The sequence below is a fragment of the Lepidochelys olivacea genome (assembly GCF_965140295.1).
Source record: "Lepidochelys olivacea isolate rLepOli2 genome assembly, chromosome: 1".
Lineage (NCBI taxonomy): Eukaryota > Metazoa > Chordata > Testudines > Cheloniidae > Lepidochelys > Lepidochelys olivacea.
Window position 1 is genome coordinate 234,324,177 of NC_140411.1, and position 21,218 is coordinate 234,345,394.

At 40.6% G+C, this 21,218-nt stretch overlaps 1 protein-coding gene across 5 annotated transcripts in view; it reads right to left on the reverse strand.

The window, feature by feature from the left end:
* C2CD5 (C2 calcium dependent domain containing 5) overlaps window positions 1–21,218 on the reverse strand; it is a 143,066-nt gene that overhangs the window by 43,830 nt on the left and 78,018 nt on the right. For 3 of the 5 annotated variants that reach the window (XM_084620517.1, XM_084620514.1, XM_084620516.1), the window contains exons 10-12: window positions 16,030–16,144; window positions 12,179–12,274; window positions 10,048–10,239 (exon numbers count right to left, since the gene is read on the reverse strand). In XM_084620517.1, the coding sequence (XP_084476643.1) occupies window positions 10,048–10,239; window positions 12,179–12,274; window positions 16,030–16,144 (403 nt within the window). Of the gene's footprint in view, window positions 1–10,047; window positions 10,240–12,085; window positions 12,275–16,029; window positions 16,145–21,218 lie in introns of all 5 variants that reach the window. The other 2 variants (XM_084620513.1, XM_084620515.1) reach the window with 1 other exon arrangement.

Sequence of the window (21,218 nt, forward strand, 5' to 3'; positions counted from 1 at the left end):
GTTCTATGGTAAGGACAACCTTTCCCAGATCCCTTAGACATAGTCCGAAGAACCTGAGGGTTCTGTGGATCACAGAAAACCACTTCATTATACCTTTACAATTATTGGAGAGGTAAGGTCAGTGAAGCAATATCTTTTATAGGACCAACTTCCGCTGGTGAAAGAGACAAGTTTCTTTCTTCAGAGCTGAAGAAGAGCTCTGCATAGCTCAAATGCTTGTCTTTTTCACAATAGAAGTTAGTCCAGTAAAAGATATTACCTCACCCATGTTGTCTCCCTCATATCCTGGGACCAACACAGTTATAACTCCACTTTAAAAATATTGTACTAACACCTAATATAACTACATAACTGGAGAAGTGCTAACATGGTAATTCCAAAATACACTGAGATGAAGTTTGACTACATTATACAAATATTTTATACTGGAAGTTGGTTCTGAATCTGAAAAGCAACCAATTCTGAGACACTTCTTTGTTGAGCTTTGAAATCATAATTAACATTGCTGAGGTAACCAGAGATGCTAATCCAGAGCGGTAAAAGAAATATTATAATTCCCACTAACTGTACAGTCGCACTTGATACAGGTATTCAGGCTCACTTTGTCGCAGCAAATATTGAAGAAGGTGACACCCAGCATTCTTTACTACCTCTGAATGTCCTTTCAAATTGATGAGAACAGTCTTCTCCTTCTTGCGGACTTCCAACATATCAAAGAGTTTCTTTGATTTCTTCCTCACTATGGACAATTCAGTATGCAGGGCTCTGTCAGTGAAGAAATTACTTACCTATAACTGGAAGTTCTTCAAGATGTGTGGTCCCTATCTGTGTTCCACAGAGGATTATATGCATGTGCCATGCATCCAGAGCTAGAGATTTTAAAAGAGGTAGTTTCCGTTAGTCCATGTATGCACCCTGGCTCCACCTCATGGTTTCATCTGAGGTGATAAAGGGTGAGGAGGACTGACTGTCTCGCAGAAGTAATAGCTACTAGAAAGGCAATCTTCATGGAGAGGAGAGAGAGAGCGCATGAGGCTCAAAGGGTGATTTTGTTAACATTGTGAGGACAAGGTTGAGGTCCCATTGGGGAGCGATGGGCTGAACAGGAGGCCCTTCATAGGAAGGCCTTTCCAAAACCTGGTAGTCAAGGGGTGAGTAAAGGAATGTCCTTCAACCAGGGGGGCGGAAGGTACTGACAGCAGCCATGTGCACCCCGATGGAGTTGAGAGCAAGGCCAGATGTCTTTAGGGAGAGGATATAGTCCAAAAGAAGAGGAATGTCCACATCCTCAGGGGCAAGACCCTTCCGCTGGGCCCATGAGGTGAAATACTTCCATTTGGCCCTATAGGATCGCCTTGTGGACTCCTTTCCATTATTTGAGAGGATGCCTTGTACTGCAGATGAACATTCCCACTTTAATGAAGGTGCTCATCCAAAAAACAGGCTCTGAGGTGAAGAGTTTGGGAATCAGGATGCCCAATACATCCACCTTGTTGCATGAGGAGTTCCAGGAAAAGTGGCAGTGGAAGTGGGGAGCACGCTGACATGCTGAGAACCAGGGGAAACCAGAACTGGTAAGGCCAGAATGGGGCAATCAGAATGACCGTTGCTCTCTTCCATCTGATCTTGTGTAGGACTTGTGGCAGGGAGGAAAGGTGTAATTGAGCTATCTGACCAGCAAAGGATTAGTGTGTCACCCTGGGAAAGGGCACCAAGTCCCCCAGAGCAGCACAGGGTGCATCTGCTATTGACATAGGAGGCAAAGAGGTACCTGGCTGGAGTCTTCCAGCAGTCGAAAATGCTAGTGACCAGTGTCGCGGAGCTCCCATTCATGGTCAGTCATGAACTTTCTGCTGAGAGAGTCCACAATTACATTCTGAGTCCCAGGAAGGTATGCTGCTGCTAACAGGATCTTGTGGGTAAAGCCAGTCCCAAAGGTGAACTGCTTCTGCACAAAGCACAGGAAACCTTGTGCCCCATTTTCTGTTGATATAATAAATGGTGGTGGCATTATGAGGACAGGTTCTATCACTCCCCTTTGCAGCAGGGAGTCTACCTCTAGGGTGAAGATATGGTCATGAGAGTGGTCCCTGAAGCAAGGCCCGGGCAAGGGATGAGGATGAGGTTGCGTTTTGAACTCCATCATATAGCCATATCGAACGACATCCAGGATCCACTTGTCCGTTATCACACTTCAAGGTGGTAAAAAGAGTGATAGGTGCTCCCTGAAGGGAGTGAGTCGGGTGCAAGGCATGAGGCAGAGTGGTTGGCAGCTCTCTAATTGCACTCAAATACTGCTTCTGGGAAGACTGGGTATGAGATGCAGAAGGTTGTGCTGATGAACCTGAGGGGTGGGGTCGCTGGGTCTTCTGCTGTTTGCAAGGAAGCTCATAGGGCCACTAGAGGAAGAATTGGGGAACTCTAAATTGCTGCTTTGGAGCCAGGTAGAACTTGCACTTGGGTGCCAGTGTGTAGAAACTTAGTGATCGCACAGTGGCTCTGGAATCCTTGAGGGAATGAAGGGAGCCTTCTGGCTGAAGAGATAAGACTCATCGAAAGGAAGGTCCTCTATGATGGTCTGTACTTCCCTCGGGAAACCTGATGAATGCAGCCATAATTCCCTTTGCAAGATGATCCCTGTAGCCATCATACCCAAAGAAGCGTCCGATGCGTCCACCGCAGCCTGCAGTGTTGTCCTCGCAACCAGGTTCCCTCATCCAAGATAGCTGGGGAAGTTTGTCTGTGAAGTATGCCAATTTGCTATCGGTGAGGAAGATGTAGTTTGCAAATAGAGCCAGGTAATTTGAAATGCAAAACTGGCAGAGAAGAAAACCTTGTGACCCCCAAGGTCCAGGTGTTTGCCCTCTTTATCCACTGGGGTGGAACGTGAGTGTTGCTGATGGGCCCACTCCACTGCTGCCTGAATGACGAGAGAATTGGGTGGGGGGGGGAGGTGAGCGAAGAGAAAATCAGACCCCACTGGAGGCACATACTTCCTTTTCTCTGCCTCTTTGGGTGGGTGTGCAGGTAGCTGGAGTGTGCCAGACAGTCCGGGCTGTTTGAAGAATGGCATAATTGATTGGTAGGGCCACTCTGGCTGGTGCCGAGGCAGTAACATCTCAAGCAATTGGTGCAGCTTGTCTTGCACTTCCTCCAGTGGAATATGGAGGGAATCAACCACCCTACATAACAGTTCTTGGAATTGACGGTAGTCATCTGGGAGTGAGGAGGAAATTGAAGAACCGCTGTGTCCAGGGATAATGAGAGGAAGTGCTCCAGTTCTGGCGGAAGCATCTAAGTCGGACTAAGAGGTGCATACTCCAAAAGTTGTTTGGAATGCCTTCTCAATCAAGGATGGTTGAAGGGGCAAGAGTGGAGACTCCTCACAAGCGGGAACGTGGATACTGCAGCCACAACCCCCCAGTACAGCTATCCCAGTGGATGCTTTGGAGCATAGTACTAGTGACCCCAGTGCTGGGCAAAGAGAGAGTACTGCCACTGAGTTGGTAGGGCTGTGCGGTATTCACATCGGCAGTACGGGAGGGGCAGACCCTGAGCCCTGTCTGAGTTCTCCCACCCTGAGAAATCAGAGCTCAGTTCGAATGGCTGTGCCAGCAAAACCACAGGAGCCTCAGAGGAGTGGGCAGGAACACAGCCCGAAGGAGGCAAGTCTAAGGTTCGGGAGCGCACCCTCCAAAGACGCTACGGCATTTGAACACATGGAGATCTCACCTCAGCCAGCGCAAATAGTTCATGAGGCTCGGGGGCTGATTCGAGTTTCCCCAGTGTGAGCAGTAGGAGTTCCTCAGCTGGAACAGGAGCTCGGGACTGTCTTGGAACCAAAGATTCCCTTGACTTCAGCAGTACCAACCTGGAAGGAGTACGTGGCTCAGTGGATGGAAACGACATTCTGTGCAGCTTTTTATCGTGTTTGTGTGCCTTGGAATGCGTTGCTTCTCCATGATGGGAACTCTTAAAGCAGTATTCTTTTCGGACCTGGAGGAAGAATTACTGCCATATTTATGTACATGCTTCCTTGTCTCACGGCTAGGACCTGACAAGTGGTCCACAGCACTGGTACCAGCAGAACTGAACTGGGAGATGCAGCAGGAAGTGCATTTTTAGATTGCTCAGGCTGACGTACGGGGGGGTTCCCCCCACCTGGATCTGACAGTGGCCTCATGGCAACCTCCATGAGGTGCTTCTTGAGGTGGAGAGCCTGGCCTTCCCAGTTACGGGCTGGGAAAGAGAGGCAAATACTGGACCAAGATGAAATGTGGGCTTCCCCCAAGCAGTAAAGGCAGCGTTAGTGCTCATTGTTGACCGAGATTGAGAGAGGACACGAAGTGCATAATCCAGTACCCATGCATTGGTACTGGGGGCAGGTGGGCAACTGATGAAATGGCATCCCACAGTCCTTACAATCCTAAAACTACTACTACTACACTAAAAGCTACTACAAAAATAATAACTATGTACAGGAATAAAATTATTTTTTCTCAGTTTGTAGAAGTGCATCACAAGAGAGGAGAGAACAGAAGAGGCTTTGACTCAGACCATGCAGTGGTGAAAAGGAGCTAAGGGCACAGACGGTCCACCCTGCTCATTATCACCTTGGACGAAACCATGAGGCGGAGCATGGGCATGTACTCAGACCAACAGACATTACCACTTTCAAAATATCTGGCTCCGGATACATGGCACATACGTATAACCCTCAATGGAATACAACAGGGATCATCACTTGAAAAACCAGAACTTCCAGAACTAGCTACAGTCATCAAAAGGTTGCAATGACATTCCACTGACAAAGCAGAAAAGGACTGGCTTCTGTGCTACCTTGAAGCTTTTGATATTTTCAAATTCTTCTTCTTTTATCAGGATCTGACCAAATCTCTTGAGGGATAATCAGTAGAAGGGAAGTAGGTTTAGGAGGTGATGGTCTCCCCTTACAGATGCAGTATATATTGAAAAAACATCTCAGAGGAAGACACTTATGATGGCTGATGCCACATAGGCCAAACTACATAAAGGCTGAGAGGGGTAAGACTGCAGCGGCATCATAACAGAACTGCCACCAGAGAGAGGAGTCCAAAGTGAAAGACCGCATATTTAGGGTGATCTAGGGAACAAACATCCTAAGTCTTAGGTGAGTGAGAAAAGGATCATTTCATACCTAAGTCTGCATACCCAGGAATCAGAGGTCCACTAAGAAGAACCTAAAGATCCTGTTGTCCAATGCACTACTGGAAGGCACTCAACATTATGGTGATGAAGGTAATATAAGAACCTATACAGAATACGTCACATGAAACTGAGGCAAAGCCTTCCAACCCTTAGATCTGACTTCTGAAATGAAGGCATGAAGAATCAAAAGAGATTGCCTGCTTTGTCTGTTTAGATTGTAAACTCTTTAGGGCAGTGACTGCCACTTATTATGTGTGTCTATATAGCAGTCAGAGAACACTTCAGTCTCTCTGGTCACTCGATTTACAGACCTAAAAGTGGCAATATTACAACAAAAAAACTTCAAAAGCAGACTCTAACGAGAGACTGCTGAACTGGAATTAATTTGCAAACTGGACACCATTAAATTAGGCTTTACTAAAGACTGGGAGTGGATGTGTCATTACACAAAGTAAATCTATTTCCCCATGTTTATTTTTCCCCACTACTGTTCCTCACACGTTCTTGTCAACTGCTGGAAATGGCCCACCTTGATTATCACTACAAAAGGTTTTTTTCCCCCTCTCCTGCTGGTAATAGCTCACCTTACCTGATCACTCTTGTTACAGTGTGTATGGTAACACCCATTGTTTCATGTTCTCTGTGTATATAAAATCCTCCTACTGTATTTTCCACTGCATGCATCCGATGAAGTGAGCTGTAGTTCACAAAAGCTTATGCTCAAATAAATGTTAGTCTCTAAGGTGCCACAAGTACTCCTTTTCTTTTTTGCAACCAGTACAATGGGTCCCCAACCTGGCTTGAAATATCTAAGGACTACTGTAGTATCAATAAATTATTATTATGGTCTGCTTAGGCCAAAACATCCAAATTCTCTCAAAAGAATGTAGTCAGACTCAAGTAGCTCACAGAAGGAAGCTGCTGCAGCAGAGACAAACATGCTATCAATCATTAGAATTTCCACTCAAACTGACAGATTCCTCTACCTTTTATGGTACAATCAGCTCCATCCTACTAGCTTGATGACTGTGCTTAGATTCAAGATGTTTCTTAAAGGTGGAGCAGAAGAGAACCACATACTCCTCATAAGCCTGTCCCACCTGAAATTTCATGCCCTTTAGTTTTTCTCCTAACAGGTATTTTGTGGCTGCTTCAGTTTCAAGGTATGGAAAATTTCAGTGTCCATCAGCAGAACTTACAAGACTTGTTAATTAGTGAGAGTTTACATCTATTCAAGGTAAACTTGAAAGGGTTAATAAAAGGGAAAACTGAGCACCCCTTCAGAAAGTGTTCTTCTCCAAGGCATTGGAAGTCCCTGATGTACTTGTATACTTATGTTTAGAAAGAAATAGGAAAGGAAATCCCACCCCTCTGACCAGACTATTATCTGCCCCACTATCCCTGGCTGAATTTGGCTCCATCACACATGCTACAGCTCAAGAAGCCCTGGAATAATATTAGAGTCACAACCTGTGAAATGAATCCATGCCAGCACAACTATGCTCACTACTGATGGAAATTATCAATGCCTCCTTCAGAAAAGCACACTTAAATTTCTTGAAAAATGCAATAGTTCACACAGTCCTCATGAAGCCAACACTAAACCCTAAAGATCTCTCCACCTTCCTATTCCTGGTCAAAATAATTGAGAAAGTAGTAACCACCAAGCTTAAACCACATCTCATATGTGTCAACATCTTGGATGCTCCCCTGAGGAGGGTTCAGACCATGGTACAGAACAGAATCTGCTCTACTGTCACTAAAAGATGATCTCATAGCCATGGACACAGCTAAGACCTACATGCCCATACTGTTGGATCTCTCTGCCTTTCATTCAGTGGACCACAAAGTACTACTAGCATGTCTACATAACATAGCAGAAGTAGATGGTCCAGCACTACACTTGCTCCAATTGAGCCCACAAGGATCCATACTATCTCCTCTTCTCTTCAATATCTACATGAGACCACTAGAAGAGACAGTGAGATGCCATCATCAGGCTTAGAGTTGCCAACAATACGCTGATGACACTGAACTACGTATCTCATTCTCAATTGATTCTACCACCATTACTAAAAAGTTGTCAGCAAGTGTGTAAGAAATCAATTCTTGGATGAAAAGCAGCTGGTTCAAGCTGAATCCAGGAGAAACTGAAGCGCCGCTGGTCGGAAAGGGGAAATGCTTCCAAAAGCTGGTCCAAACACTGTCTCCAGCTTCCACTGAAGATGTCTAGTCTACGTTTCTCAATGTAGCATAAATACTCAGGGTCCCCTTTCACTCCTTGAAATGCTTGCATGACCAAGTAGTATCAGTTTCCAAAAATGCCAGCTTTCACTTCCAATTTGCCAGGAAGCTTCACCCCTTCCTCCTGAAGGAGGGCCTGACCACAGTAATCCATGCATTTTTCACTTCCAGGCTGGATTACTACAATTCACTATATCTAAAGCTGAATGTGAAGGCAATGTACAGGCTCCAGCTGGTACAGAATGCACCTGCCCATCTTACCCATGGTTCAGGCCACTATGACCTCTTCAAGCTTGTGCTCAAGTCCCTCCGTTGGCTTCCAGTTAGCTTCCGATGTCAGTTTAAGGCCTTATTCCTTATTTTCAAAACAATTACTAGACCAAGTCCCAGCTACATCAAAGACTGAATTTCAATCTATGAACCACCACAACAGCTCTGCTTTTCTGGGACAACACGGATCCCAAAGCCAAGGACGAAGCATGTGAGAGCTGAGGACAAAGTATTCTCTACTGAGCGGATCCAGCTCGGAGATCAGAAAAACCCAGAGTCTGACCATCTTTAGGAAAAAGTTTCAAAGACTTCCCCTTTAAGAAAGCCTTTCCACCACAAGTGATACAATTATAATACAATTCTCACTCCATGAAGTCCACCATGGACTTTTGTTATTGCAATTGATTTTATGTAGAAGGTGCTCAGATACAACAGTGATGGGCAGCCATATAAAAACTTAGATAAAATAGATATATTACCACCACATGATGCAAAATGTTGAATTTGAACTTAAATCAGAATTCCTTCTAGTCTGTCATAAAGATGATTAGCTTTGAACTCAACAGAAGTAGACAGGAATCTGCTTGGAAGCATGTAATAGCACTAATCTAAATTACTACTAGCTAGTGTGTCTCTCTCAAACACCTCCATCTTCCCCCTCACACACTAAAAACCTAAAGAGAAAGAAAAAAGGCAAACGATATCAGTCTTACACAGCAGTCTAAACTGAACAGTAGTTCTAAAACCTGTCTGTGGCAGCAGAAAAGGAACTGAAGGTAGTTGGAATCACAGAGCCTTACGTAGTCGTACACCAAATGCTCAGAGATGTAAAATAAGATATATGTGGTCATTATTTCTATATGGTTCTGAGACTTGCAACACTTAGGCAAACATTCGCCTCAAAAGAAGCATCTTCCATCTGACATTATGAAATTCATATACCCTAATGAATTAAACTTTACAGAAAATCAGAGATAGTAATGTATTTTTGTATTTCAGTTGAGGAAACTGAGGCACAGACAAGGTAAGTGACTTCTTCAAGATCACACAAGTTAAGGGAAGAGCCACCCATGTCATGACTCTCATTCCTGTTCTTTCGTCACATCCTCTACTTCTACTGACAGAAGCACACTAGGAGGAAGGCACAACATTATCAAATTATCACATAAATAAGCTAACCTCACTTTACAGCAACAATTACCTGGAGTAACAGGACTATAGGAGTTCCTCCTGGATCATCCTCACACCAACTCAGTAACTTTCCAGTGGTGCCCCTATTTGATTTATTATGGCTGAAGCTAACCGAATATGTCAAGGAATCTGCATTGGTGTATGTACGGTATATTCAGTAGTTAGAATGGCAAAACAATGAAAATTAAGTACTGTATAACTGAATAGGAAATTACAATATCATAACAAAATTAATATAAATCTAGGGACATTGAATCTGCCCTTCTCTCACATAATTTGTACTGCGCTATTACTGCATATGCGATTGTCTAAACAACACTGCTACATTTCTGGAAAGTAGTTTAGTACATCCGCCTGCGAAAGTTTTTACCAATATTAAGAACACGTGGAATCTTAAGTTTTAGTTACATCTTTTAGTACAATATCATAACCTATTTGCAAAGAACCACCCAAGATAATTAGTAATACTTTTAGGAACCTCTGACAAGAAATAATCATGGTATGATCTTGCATTCTCCAATATAATGGGGCTAAATGAAAAACGCTGTAGCAAAAATGTCTTTTCTGTTGCTATGTTTCACCTCAGTCATCATTTCAAAGGAGAATTTTGTTTTACATCTTAGTATGATTATGGGACCTCCATTCTGACCAAACCACCATAGAACCAGTCATGTGACCCACTCCACTGGGTCACTATTTTGAATTATTTTAACCTGAGCATATGAAGCATGTGCAACCTTAATTCTGCACTTGCAAGTATTTGCTCTCCATAGCCATGTGGGCTGAATACAATAATTTTAGTAGGTATTACAGCATAGCTGTTGGAACTAGGGGTACTGGGGCTGTAGCAACATCCCCTGGCTTGAAGTGGTTTCTATCATACATAGGATTTACAGTTTGGTTCAACAGCTCTCAGTATCCCCACTATACAAATTGTTCCAGCACCCCTGTCCTATACACTAGTGTAAGTAAAAAGCACAAAACTAAAGTTAATGACAGCACAACAGGAAAAAAACAAGTTCTCATTTAGCTGCCAGTTACTACACATAACTGAACATAAAATATAAAATTTGCTCTTTTGTTGAACTACAATAAGAGGAAAATTTCTAATGTTCTCCAGCACAGTAGTAAGAAAATAAATATTTTCACAGATACCTGGCTTGAATAAGACATCCTTTCCCAATAACCATCGCCTCTGCAGGCAGATCTATTGTTGTGAAAAGAACATCAGGAACCTTTTGCTTTCTGCAGTTGTAACAGTATGTGAGATGAGCAGGGAATGGCATGTTCAGTTCATCATATGGTATGTGGCAAAATCCACAACCTGGAGGTGAAGTTTCTTCTATCCTAAAAGTACATTTTGGAAAAGTATATTTAAAACATCTGTGCACTATCTTAACAAGAAATACTATGTTCATGTAGTATAAAACTGGCCTATACCATACAACTACATAAGCCACACATATGGAGTCAAATTCTGTTCTACTACATCTGTGCAACAGGTTAATAGGATTGCATCAATGTAACAGCAGAATTAGGTCACATGCTATTCTCTGAAACGATACATATAGTATCTGTGCAGCTAACAGTTATCCAGGGATCAAAAACCAACAGCATAAAATGGCCAGTGGTTATATTAGCCTAAGATATTATTGCAATAGCTTTAAGATCTAATTCTTGCTAGCTGCGTGTAATCTAGTATATCACACCTTTATAAAAGACTCTGCTGGGTAAATACGTACCAAATCTCTTACATGGACTATGTTTGAATAACGTATACAAAATTAAGCAGCAGAAATTAAATGTGCCAGTCATCCTACTGGAGAACAGTATAATACAGGTAGTCATTAAAAAGAAAGACCCATACAGAACTTCCCAAGCTACAACATTAAGAAAAACTCACTATTCACTTAACTGAAACAAAATATCTAGGCAGAATTGTTGCAAAAACACATGGAAGACTATAAACAATATAGTCTGAACAAATTATGATTTTGTAACATACTATGTAAGAGCCTCATTGTAAAATTTTGTCCTGCACAGTAATTTTTCTTCTCAAAGAACTCTGAGTAAAATTTTCAAAATAATTTAAGTGACTTAGGAACGTAAGTGCCATTGACTTTAAGAGAGATTTGGGCACTAAGGAGCCCAAGTCATTTTTGAAAATGAGACAGACTTTCTGTACATATTTCACATTTGGTTGCTTTAATGTCAGTCAGCTTTTATTATTGAAAATAAATGTGATTCTCCCTTTAAACAACACATTCAACAAGCTTATAAAATATATCATCAAAAACTGAATTTTTATTTTGTTTTAACATTAAAAACTTGACATTTCTTTCGATGTCAGCAGGGGAAGGAGAGGTTGAACAAGTGTATTAAAAGTTCTGTTGGGACAGAAAAAAAGCAAAGGAAGGGGGTTTTTTTTGTTTGTTTAAAGGGGTCAAAACTGCAGTTTCAAAGAACTGATCAACAAGTAGTATTTGCAGGGAAAAGTAATACTCAGTCTCTTCCGAATGAAATGAAAAAAGAAAAAGCTAAATATTGAGATAAAATTGTATCATTTTGCCATGATGCACTGTATCTTTTGGACTGACTAATCCCTAAGGATATATGATTATTATTGCAGTGAAGATACCGAAAAAGTCCTACTGACATGCAACAGTTTGCACATCTTGACTGCCTGCAAAATAATTATTTTGCAAGCCCCCCCAAAAAACACAAAGCTGACAGCCAAAAATTTGTGTTAGTTAGCCAATTCATTTTCTTTTCCATCAACCTTTATGATTTTGTTTATAATCTTCAGTTTAAACACGCATTTTTAAATGCTTGTCTTACTCACTTCTGTTTTACACTCAAAGCTATTTTATTTTCTATACAGTCATTGAACACAACAAAGACAATGGTCCACATACTACAGCCAAATCAAGATTTGGCTTATACAAATTATCATATGACTGTCACTTTTTTGTAGTGTGCTACAAAGGTAAGAAAGATACGTGAAGAGTGGCAAAGGAAAAGACTGAGTTATAATTCTGTGGTTAGTAGTCAAACATGTTACCTTATTCAGACTGTTAGAAATAAAAACAGAAAATCTAATTTGGTGCAGAGTTCCATTACTTCTGTTGTTGTTGTTAGTGAAAATCAGTAAAGTGGTTGGTCCCGCATCCTGCACTGTAACACTGTAACCTACCCTAATAGAGAAGAACTATCTTGGTTCTGAGGAAAAAAATCAACCTCTCCCTTCTCTGACCCTATGGAAAAGAAGCCAGGCTGCCATGACAACCTTTGTTCCAAACAGCCTTCCATGGTGCCATCCTGGAGAAACCTAGGGTTCAGTACAGCTGCTGTGCCAGACGCGGACAAAATACAGACCTCTTCACTATAAAAAGAAAAGAATTACAAAGAAGTGAATTCCTGATCTGGTGTTAAATATCTTTTTTTAAAAGCCATACATTTAAAAAGCTTGTTCAAAAGCCACAGTGAATTAAATATAACTGTTAACCTTAGTGGAATCATGGTACCAGTAATAACAATACCTAGCAAATTAACCAATTAATCCACACAAATAGTCTTTTGATGTATTACACCCATTTTAAATAGAGAGAAATGGATGCAGATAGATTAGAGACATGCCCAAAGCTACAAAGAGAATCAACGTAGGAGGTGGAATTTGAAAACAGGAATTCCTGGTTCCCACTTCTGTTCTCAGCCCACTAGATTACCCAGGAAATATAGATTTAAGAAAGTTTTTGGATTCTACAGATTAGAGTGCCTGGGAATGTTGCAGACAAGGTGTAGCTGTTTACCAAAGTTAAGGGTGGGAGCTGAGAACCCCCATCACCTGATATCATTCATTGTCAAAATGAAGTTACAAAGCAATACTGACAAGTTGCTTCTTGGTAACTCGGGATAAAAGACAGCAAAAAAAAAAAAAAAAAAAAAGTAAAATTTTAAAGTAAGAACAGTGTTAATCTAAGTGATATACTCTATTCTTGGTTTAAAAGTTAAACAGTTAAAGACCACACAACAGTTAATGTGTCTACAATTTTACACATGTTAGACAGTGAACCAAGCCTCTATGGGTAAACACTAAATCAAACCCATTATGCTGAAAAACAAAGAGATACCCTTTGTCCTTTCTTAGAATGAGAAATTTGTCTTATTTACCTGTAATTCTTCCTAATTTATTTTATTTACCTGTAATTCTTCCTCTTAACCCCCACCCCTCCAACACAGATACAGCATGTCTGGCAGGCCAATACTGTAAATACTCAAGTCCTTCCTGTTTAAGGCATGGAAACAGGTTGAAATGAAAATCAGCAGAGGACCCCTATCTAATTCTTCCACCATTAGTGAACAAGTATTATCAACTCAAAGTCCTACCAACGAAGTGTAAAATATACTATTAACTGATTTATGAATTTATGAATTTTATGAATTTATAAATTTATGAATAATATGTATTTATTCATACATTTTATTATGAATTATGTTAAGTATTAACAAAGAAAATATAATGGAACTGAACTACTCATATTATTTATCAGAAGACTAATCAAGATGAACAGATTTCCATTTTCACTACAAGCCCTACTTTACCACAGCATGGAGAATTTTACTCCCAAAGGCTGAATTTGAAGAAAAGGAAAGCTTGTGAAAGTTAAAGACGTTTGTTTCTTCAGCCAGCACACTAGTCCCCTTAGCATACAATGGGGCCACGGACCTGGTGGAAACTACCATGATGCTTTCAGATTGTCCATGTCTGCTCATCTTATATACTGCAGCAATGCTTGCATCCTGTTACCCATCTTGTGAAGGTGCTCTTTGGATGCCTTCTTCCTTTTGCAGCTTACCATTGTCACTGCAAATAGAGACTGATTTTCCATCTGGTTTTGTTCTTTAAGGGCAAAATCTTAAACATTGCTTATTCCTTCCGGCGGCTAGGATGGGATCAAATGGATGGTAGGATTACTTCTTGAGATCTATGCATCATCAGCAGGAAAGTCTAAGGACAGCTTCATCCATATAAATATACAATATAGTTCCTCTGTGGAGGGGATACTTAGTTCCAAGATCATCATAGCCAAGGCAACAGCTATTTGGAAGGTCAACTTAAGAGCCAGAACATAGAAAGATAGTTCAAATAGACCGTTGAGAAGAGTTTGTCAAACAATGCTGCAATGCTGCATCCATTAGACATGGATGAATAGGCAGGTTATAGAAGCACTGAGGCACATCTCAAAACCTACAAAAAGGATGTCAAAACATCACAAATATTTTGAGATTACTGGGGCTTGGGTCAGGCTTTAAAAAAAACAAAAACCAAAAAATACCTAACAGTAGAACTGTGGTGTTGACTTGAGTTGGGGGGAAAAAGAAAAACCCCAGCACAAGTGCTCAGCTAAAAGTGCTCTTTCCTGTGCGACTTTTAATGAAAATGTTCAAACTTAGTCTAGCATTGAAAAATTCTTGTCAACTATCTTTATTCTCTGACCTAGTAATTGAACTGAAGTGAAAATTCTGACCCTGATGTTTTGAGGAGGTGAAAGTTTTAATTCTAGTCAACCCAGGTTCATAATTATCCAATTGAAAACCTCCACTTTGAGACTCTATTCTCCCTTGGTTTCTTTTTAGCTTTGTCACTTAGCTCTTACGTTTAGGATCCCTTTTAAATGTACTTTTATTTAGAGGTTTGGTTCTGCCATACTGAATAGCACTTGAGCCATCTCCACGTGTGTTTTGCTCCTATTCCTTTTCGCCTGCCCAATGATACTGCTTTAACAATGTGTGGAATTACTAATATATTTGTCTTGGACTAGGAAGACCACTTGAAACTGAGCCAGACAAGAGAGTCCTTGGTGCTTGAATGTCTAAGGAACCTAGGTAGACCTCTCAGCCCATCAAGCTCACATGTATCTGGTAATTTTCCCACTGTGGTATTATGAAGGTGATGCCAATCATCAGCTGTTTCTGATTTCCCTTGGGAGAAGGTGGGTCTCTTCTCCTTGATCCTCTGTAACTGATTCCACTTGAATATCCTGGTATTTGGCTGATAGCAGGATTTCTGTTCAGGTTACTTTCTGGAACTGGAGTGGGATGTGACCTTCAGTGGACTAGGGAGGCTGGAAATAGATACAAGGGTTCCATATTGTTCTCCCCAATGTTGTGATAAATCACTTAAATACAGAAGGTAGGTGAGATATTCTTACCCTTCAAAGTGTGGGATAAGTCAGTACAGTTCTGGCTTCTAGCTGAGATGGCTGTATGTTGTTATATTTTCAAATAAATAGGGCTACTCTGTTTCTGTGTCCCTTGAATTCCAGATGGATGGAGACAGCCTAGCAAAGCTATTGGAGCCATAGCAGTTGAACCTAACTTTTCCCTATGGCTCAATCTCTGAGAGGCCCACCTGTCTTTGCCATTTTGGGGAATGTTAGACTTGTGGAATGAAGCCACTACTATGGCCAGATTAATGTCTTTGTCCAGGAAAGTGCTGCTACTGTATCACAGGAGTGGAAAAATGCAATCCCTCAAATTTTGGCCCAAAAGGCTACACACATTATTTTCTCTGTGAGGTACTGGAGGAGAAAAATCATGGTCAGTACATCCCAAAGAGAGATTCAGGACAGGAACACTCAGCCAGCAGTACTCTGGCTCTAGGAGGCAAGATTATCTGGCTCAATTTACAAGCAATGCCTAGAGAAAGACCCCCTGCTTCCATGCCTTAAAAGTGTGTTTTACTTCTGAACTATCAATCATTCCTTGACAATAAAGTATAACTATAAAACATATTTAAGTAAAATGTCCAGGCATTCTAGCAGATAAGATTTAGTGAACTTGAGAATTAGACAAGTTAATGTTAACTGTCAAAAGCAAATACGTAGATTTAAAGTCTAGCAGTAGCATGCTAAGGAATAGTTATGACAATGGCTACAGAATTAATTCTGAAAAACATGTGAAGACACAGCTGTTTATCCCAAGTTTGAAACCTAAGATGAAAGATATTTTAGTAAACTCTTCAAAGCTGGTATGCTACACACTATCGTCTGTCTTGCGCTCTCTATCCCCATTTTAAAGAAGATAGTACAGGATTATTTTCTATGGCATTTAGAAAATCAAATCATCATGATTTACCAAATGCTAGTTGATTCACTGTAGCCCACTACAGCATGACAACCCAATGCCTTGGCATGGGATTTTATCTCTTGTCTGATTTCCGCCCACCACGCATCTCGTGTCTCTGGTTCATCTGAAAGACAAAGTATAAATCAGTTCACTATTCTGCAGCACATCAATTGAAAGTAGTATGTGATTAAACTTTAAACCATCTATTAAGTGCTGTTTTAAAATTCTTAAATTTGTTGTAATAGGAGTTGCAACCTTGAATTTTTCCCCCTACCTATTTTGTCCTTTTCCCAATTAGCAAACAGTATTTCTTCTTCATGTTATTATTATTATTGAGCAATAACAAAACATTGGCCGTGTTCCATTTATTTCCTTGTTTCTCACCAGTGGAAATAGGATTTGTCAGATTAGCTGTCTTCTTGTTGCTGTCCCTGCAGCAGCAGAAACCAAAATGTTGTCGCCTCTGTTCCAAATTTTATTCACTCAAAGGTCACATTACTAACTTGCCAAGAGCCTGAGGGCTGCACAAAATTTGCATAAAGTGATGTAGATTTTACCTAATAAGTACCCTCATCTTTAATACAGAGCTGCAGCTTGTGAAAACAAATTATTGTGTTTTATCTTGCTGCAAGAAGATTTCTCTCTTTTGAACACATCTCCATATTAAAGAGTATGTCACAGGCCAACACAAAGCTTTGCGGTCCACATCTCACCTGCATTTTCAGTACCTCTGTGCTAAGGAAACTGGGTATGTTTTAAACTCTTATTTCTCAAAAACTATTTATTTAGAATCCAGATGTTATTAACCAGATTAATTTTACTAATTTATTCATTTATAATATGGTACGGTCAAAGAATTAAAAAAAAAGACCATCTACACTTCCTGAATACTTCTTATATTAGATAATCAACTGCAGTAATAAGTGTTACCAAAAAGCTTTTGAGTAACATTCATTTACTTTAAATAGCAAAACAATTACTTTTTAAACAAGACTCTAATCCTGCAAACCCTCTACATGTGGATCAATAGGAGTTCTGGTAGAGGTTCTGCAACATTGCTCCCTGTTCTTTCAAGACCTCATTGCTATGTCTGCAGCACCTATAACAAAAAGTCATTTAAATTTTTGATAAACAAAATATGATTAATAAATCACTAAATACACAGATGCTGCATAGGAATCTGCCTCCGTGGACCCTTCTGATTACAGAGTTCCACTGAAGTAAATGGAACTTTGCACAGGCACAAGCACTTGCCTATACAGATCTCTCTGCAGGATTAGGGCCCAAAATACCAGTTCCAAAATCTGTGCCATACTGGGATCTGGCCAGGTAAATGTTTTACTACAAGTGAAGCATGGTGAATATTTGCATATATGGTATGCAATACCCATACATCACATATTAGGCCCATGACTGGACTGAGATTCAACATAAACGCACAAAGTTAAAAAGGCAGCTGCTTGGAAATTTGTGAATTAAATCCAAAATACTATTGTGCAAAATGTATTTCTTTTAAAATACACTTCAGCTTTTGTTTTAGAATCAGACTTCTGCAGATCTAAAATAGAAACTAACAATTATTTCTTCTATAAAAAAAACTTTAAAGGATATTTCTGGGGGGGGGGGGAATACAGTGTATTTTGCTGAGGCTTACATCATGCTCTCCAATTATTCCTGACTTTTAACGCTTGTATCCATCACATTGTAACAACTCTGCAAGCTTCCTCAGAGAAAAGAAAAATGTTAAACAGCAAAAAATTAACTACAGGGAAATCTTATAGTGGAGTGAGTGAGTGTATGTATGTAAAATAAATATATATTATACACACACACACACAAATTTCATTCTTCATAGGAATTCACTACAGTCAGAACTGCAATTTACATGCTGAAGGAATTTGTTACTTTCACTGACAATGATATATCAAGTTTCATTACACCAAGTTTACTATGAGCGGGTTCCATTTTGTTTACTAATAAAAACCCACATACTCTTCTTAGTGTATTTCTCTTAGCAATCATAGAAGTGAATACACTGGTTATACACTTTCAGCGACATCAGTGTAAGCTTTTTATGCTCTCACTAGTGGGAATGTTATGTCATTATTAAAAGCTATTTTGACTGCAAGTTTGAACACAGAAAACCTGGATCGCACTGAGAAATTGCACTCAAACCCTCAATGAGGTCCCATGCTTTTCACCTGTCAGAAGCTGGGAACACTAGAGAGGTAGTCAGAGGTGAAAGTAAGCCGGTCCGGTCCGGTGTGCCGGCAAGAGCTGGTACAGTGCTGACCGTACCCGCTTCCCCAGGCTGGTGATTTAAAGGGCCTGGGGCTCCCAGCTCTCCGCCTGAGCCCTGCTGCCGAAGCCCTGGGGTAGCGTTGCCGGTACGGGACTCCGGCGGTGATTTAAAGGACATGGGGCTCCCAGCCGCCGCTACCACAGCAGAGCCCTGGACCCTTTAAATCGCTGCCCAAGCCCTGGGGCTCCCAGCCGCCTCCGCAGTGGGTAGCTCTGGCAGTGATTTAAAGGGCTCAGGGCTCCCAGATGCCGCTACCGTAGCTGGAACTCCGGACCCTTTAAATCTCTATTTAAACGGCCCAGGAATTTAACCGTCTCACCTCTTCCAGTTGAGGCCCTGTCCCCTTCCGTTTGAGGCCCTGCCCCACTGCTCAGGACTCCGGCGTAGCGGTAAGTCCTTTAAGTTAAGTTTACCCCTGGAGGTAGTTCTTTCAAACTCTAGGGAAAGTGCTACAAATGCCAGCCAAATGGGAGACAGTTAGAAAAGAAAAAGCAACAAACACATCCCTAACTCTCTCTGGCTTGAGGGATATTCCCAGTGATGCAAGTGCCAGAGGTAGTAAAAACCTCAGGCGGGACCCCTCTACCCAAACCCAATCAAGACAAGTAATAGAATTATTAATGTGTATGTCTATTACATAACTAAGTTTACTAATGTTGTAGTTACTTGACTGAGTGTATGTATGTAAAATAAATATATATTACACAAGTCAACAGCCCAGTGCAACCAAAGCACCTACATTAGCTACTCACTATACTTCCTGATCAGTTAGAGTGGGCAACAGGTATTTAGCTAGACTCATTTGATGAAACAGTCCTCCAATATATTATGACTTTGCAAGAGAAACATTTGCAAAAAAGGCGGGGGGGGGGGGGGGCGGGAAGGGGCGCCTAGAATCTCATGATCCTAGTATGTTCCTTTTTTCAGCTGTGCATAAAGAGTTTGATACAAAAGGCTCTACTAGAATGCTGATCAATTTCCCTCTGCAACCTTAAGTATGGAAAGTGTTACATTTTGGCAGCTACTGCTGCTGCTTACTCTCAAACAAAAAAAGAGCAAAAAAAAGGGGGGGTGTGTGGAAACAGAAAGTATTGAACAGTCAGGAGAAAAAAACAAACAGGGAAAGAAAAAGGTGAGAGAAGAAAGAGCAATACAAATGCAACCAGTAAGGTGACACAAACAAGGATGGGGTGGGAGTAAAACCATAAGAGAAGGAAGTGGACAAAGAGAAACAGAAAAAGCAGAAATAATGACGGGTCCCCACATTGGAACCACATATCATTTTCCCCCACGGAGATTTTGGACATGTGGATTACGAAGTTTAGGAGTGAGCTTCCTAAAGGATTACAAGGCAATTTTTCAACTCACTTCACCTTAAAATACTGTATATTATATGGGAGGAGGATGCAGTCCCAGCACCCGAGAAACTCACAGCTATTTTTTTAGCTGTGGGGTGCTCAGACAACATTTTACCCTTATTTTTTCCCCGGATTCTGGTCAACATGTCAGGAATAGTGAGATGTAAAGTAAAAGCACTATAATCCACAGTAATATAATAGGCCTGATCCCACTCCCGCTAAAGTCAAAGCTTTTTTCCCCATTACAGACAACGGGAAACAGGCCCAGGCCCAATACCATTGATAAAAGTCAACCTATTGCCATTGCACAAGATTAAAAAGAATTCCCACAGGAGCCATGTTTGTCAACAAGTGCATATGAATGAAGAGATCTTTTTGTATCATTTAAATGTAGGGCTATTTTTTTTTCAAAATATGGTAAGATAATGTGAACCAAGATAATTTATATATTTGTAAATATATAAAACACTGTGTATTAACATTTAGTATACACAAACTTACCTTTGCATATTAAAATACAAAACGGTTTTATACAATTAAAGTCAGACACCATGACATTGGAATAGTAATTGATACAAAACACTGAATGCAGTGCAATGTGTAGGCATTCATATTTTTTGGACAAATATATTCACCACAAGCAGCCTTTTATTTTGACACATGAGCCACACAATTCCACATGAGGATGCCATTGTAGCATTTACAAGTTTAGTAAAGCTAAGGATTTACATAAACATTAAAGGAGTTAGGGGAAGCAGGATGGCATGTGTCCAGTACACTCCAAAAGGGTGTCTGTTTTGTTTTTGGCTAAAGCAAAAGCTTAAAGAACTAAGGGTTCGCAAAGCAGATTCAGCAGACAGTAGCCAGAAACGGTGGATTTTTTGGCGCATGCTTGGATCAGGTGACAGTACAGACTGAAAACTATGGCAGCTCACTGAAATGGTTACAGAAAGTAATGGCCCTGAATTCTAGGTGAAAGCAAAGGCAAGCATACATAGCACTCCATCACAAGCTTTTCTAGCAAATCTATTAAATAGTTTAGCAAGGGTTTTCTAAAACTTTAATCAAAAGGTTTGCAAAAAATTCTATTGCTCTTAACTGCCCTTTATTGTAAACCAGATATTGTCAATATTTAATTATTAAAGAACACATTTCTATTAATGTTTCAACATCAGCATGATGCCTATATCTACGTGGAAGCACAAGCATATTGTTTCTAGAGCTGAAAGATCTGAAAAAATGATGTAAATGGGAAGGTATTCTTCATAGAGACAGTGCAAACTAAATCCTGCTCCAACTGAAAAGTCTAAAACTTACTGTTTGTTTAACAGTTTTGGAAAGTAAAAACAAATGCATCACAACTGTGTTATAAAGTTATTTTGAGCCCCAAATGTTCTTTCCAATCAGTTCCAACTGCAGTCAATTTAGCTTTTGGTTCTTTACTTTAGAATGCAAGTTTGATCTCTGTTAGTTTGTATACAGACACAGGACAAAATCCTGTCGCCACCTCCCTGGATGGAGAGCCCTAGACAGAGCAG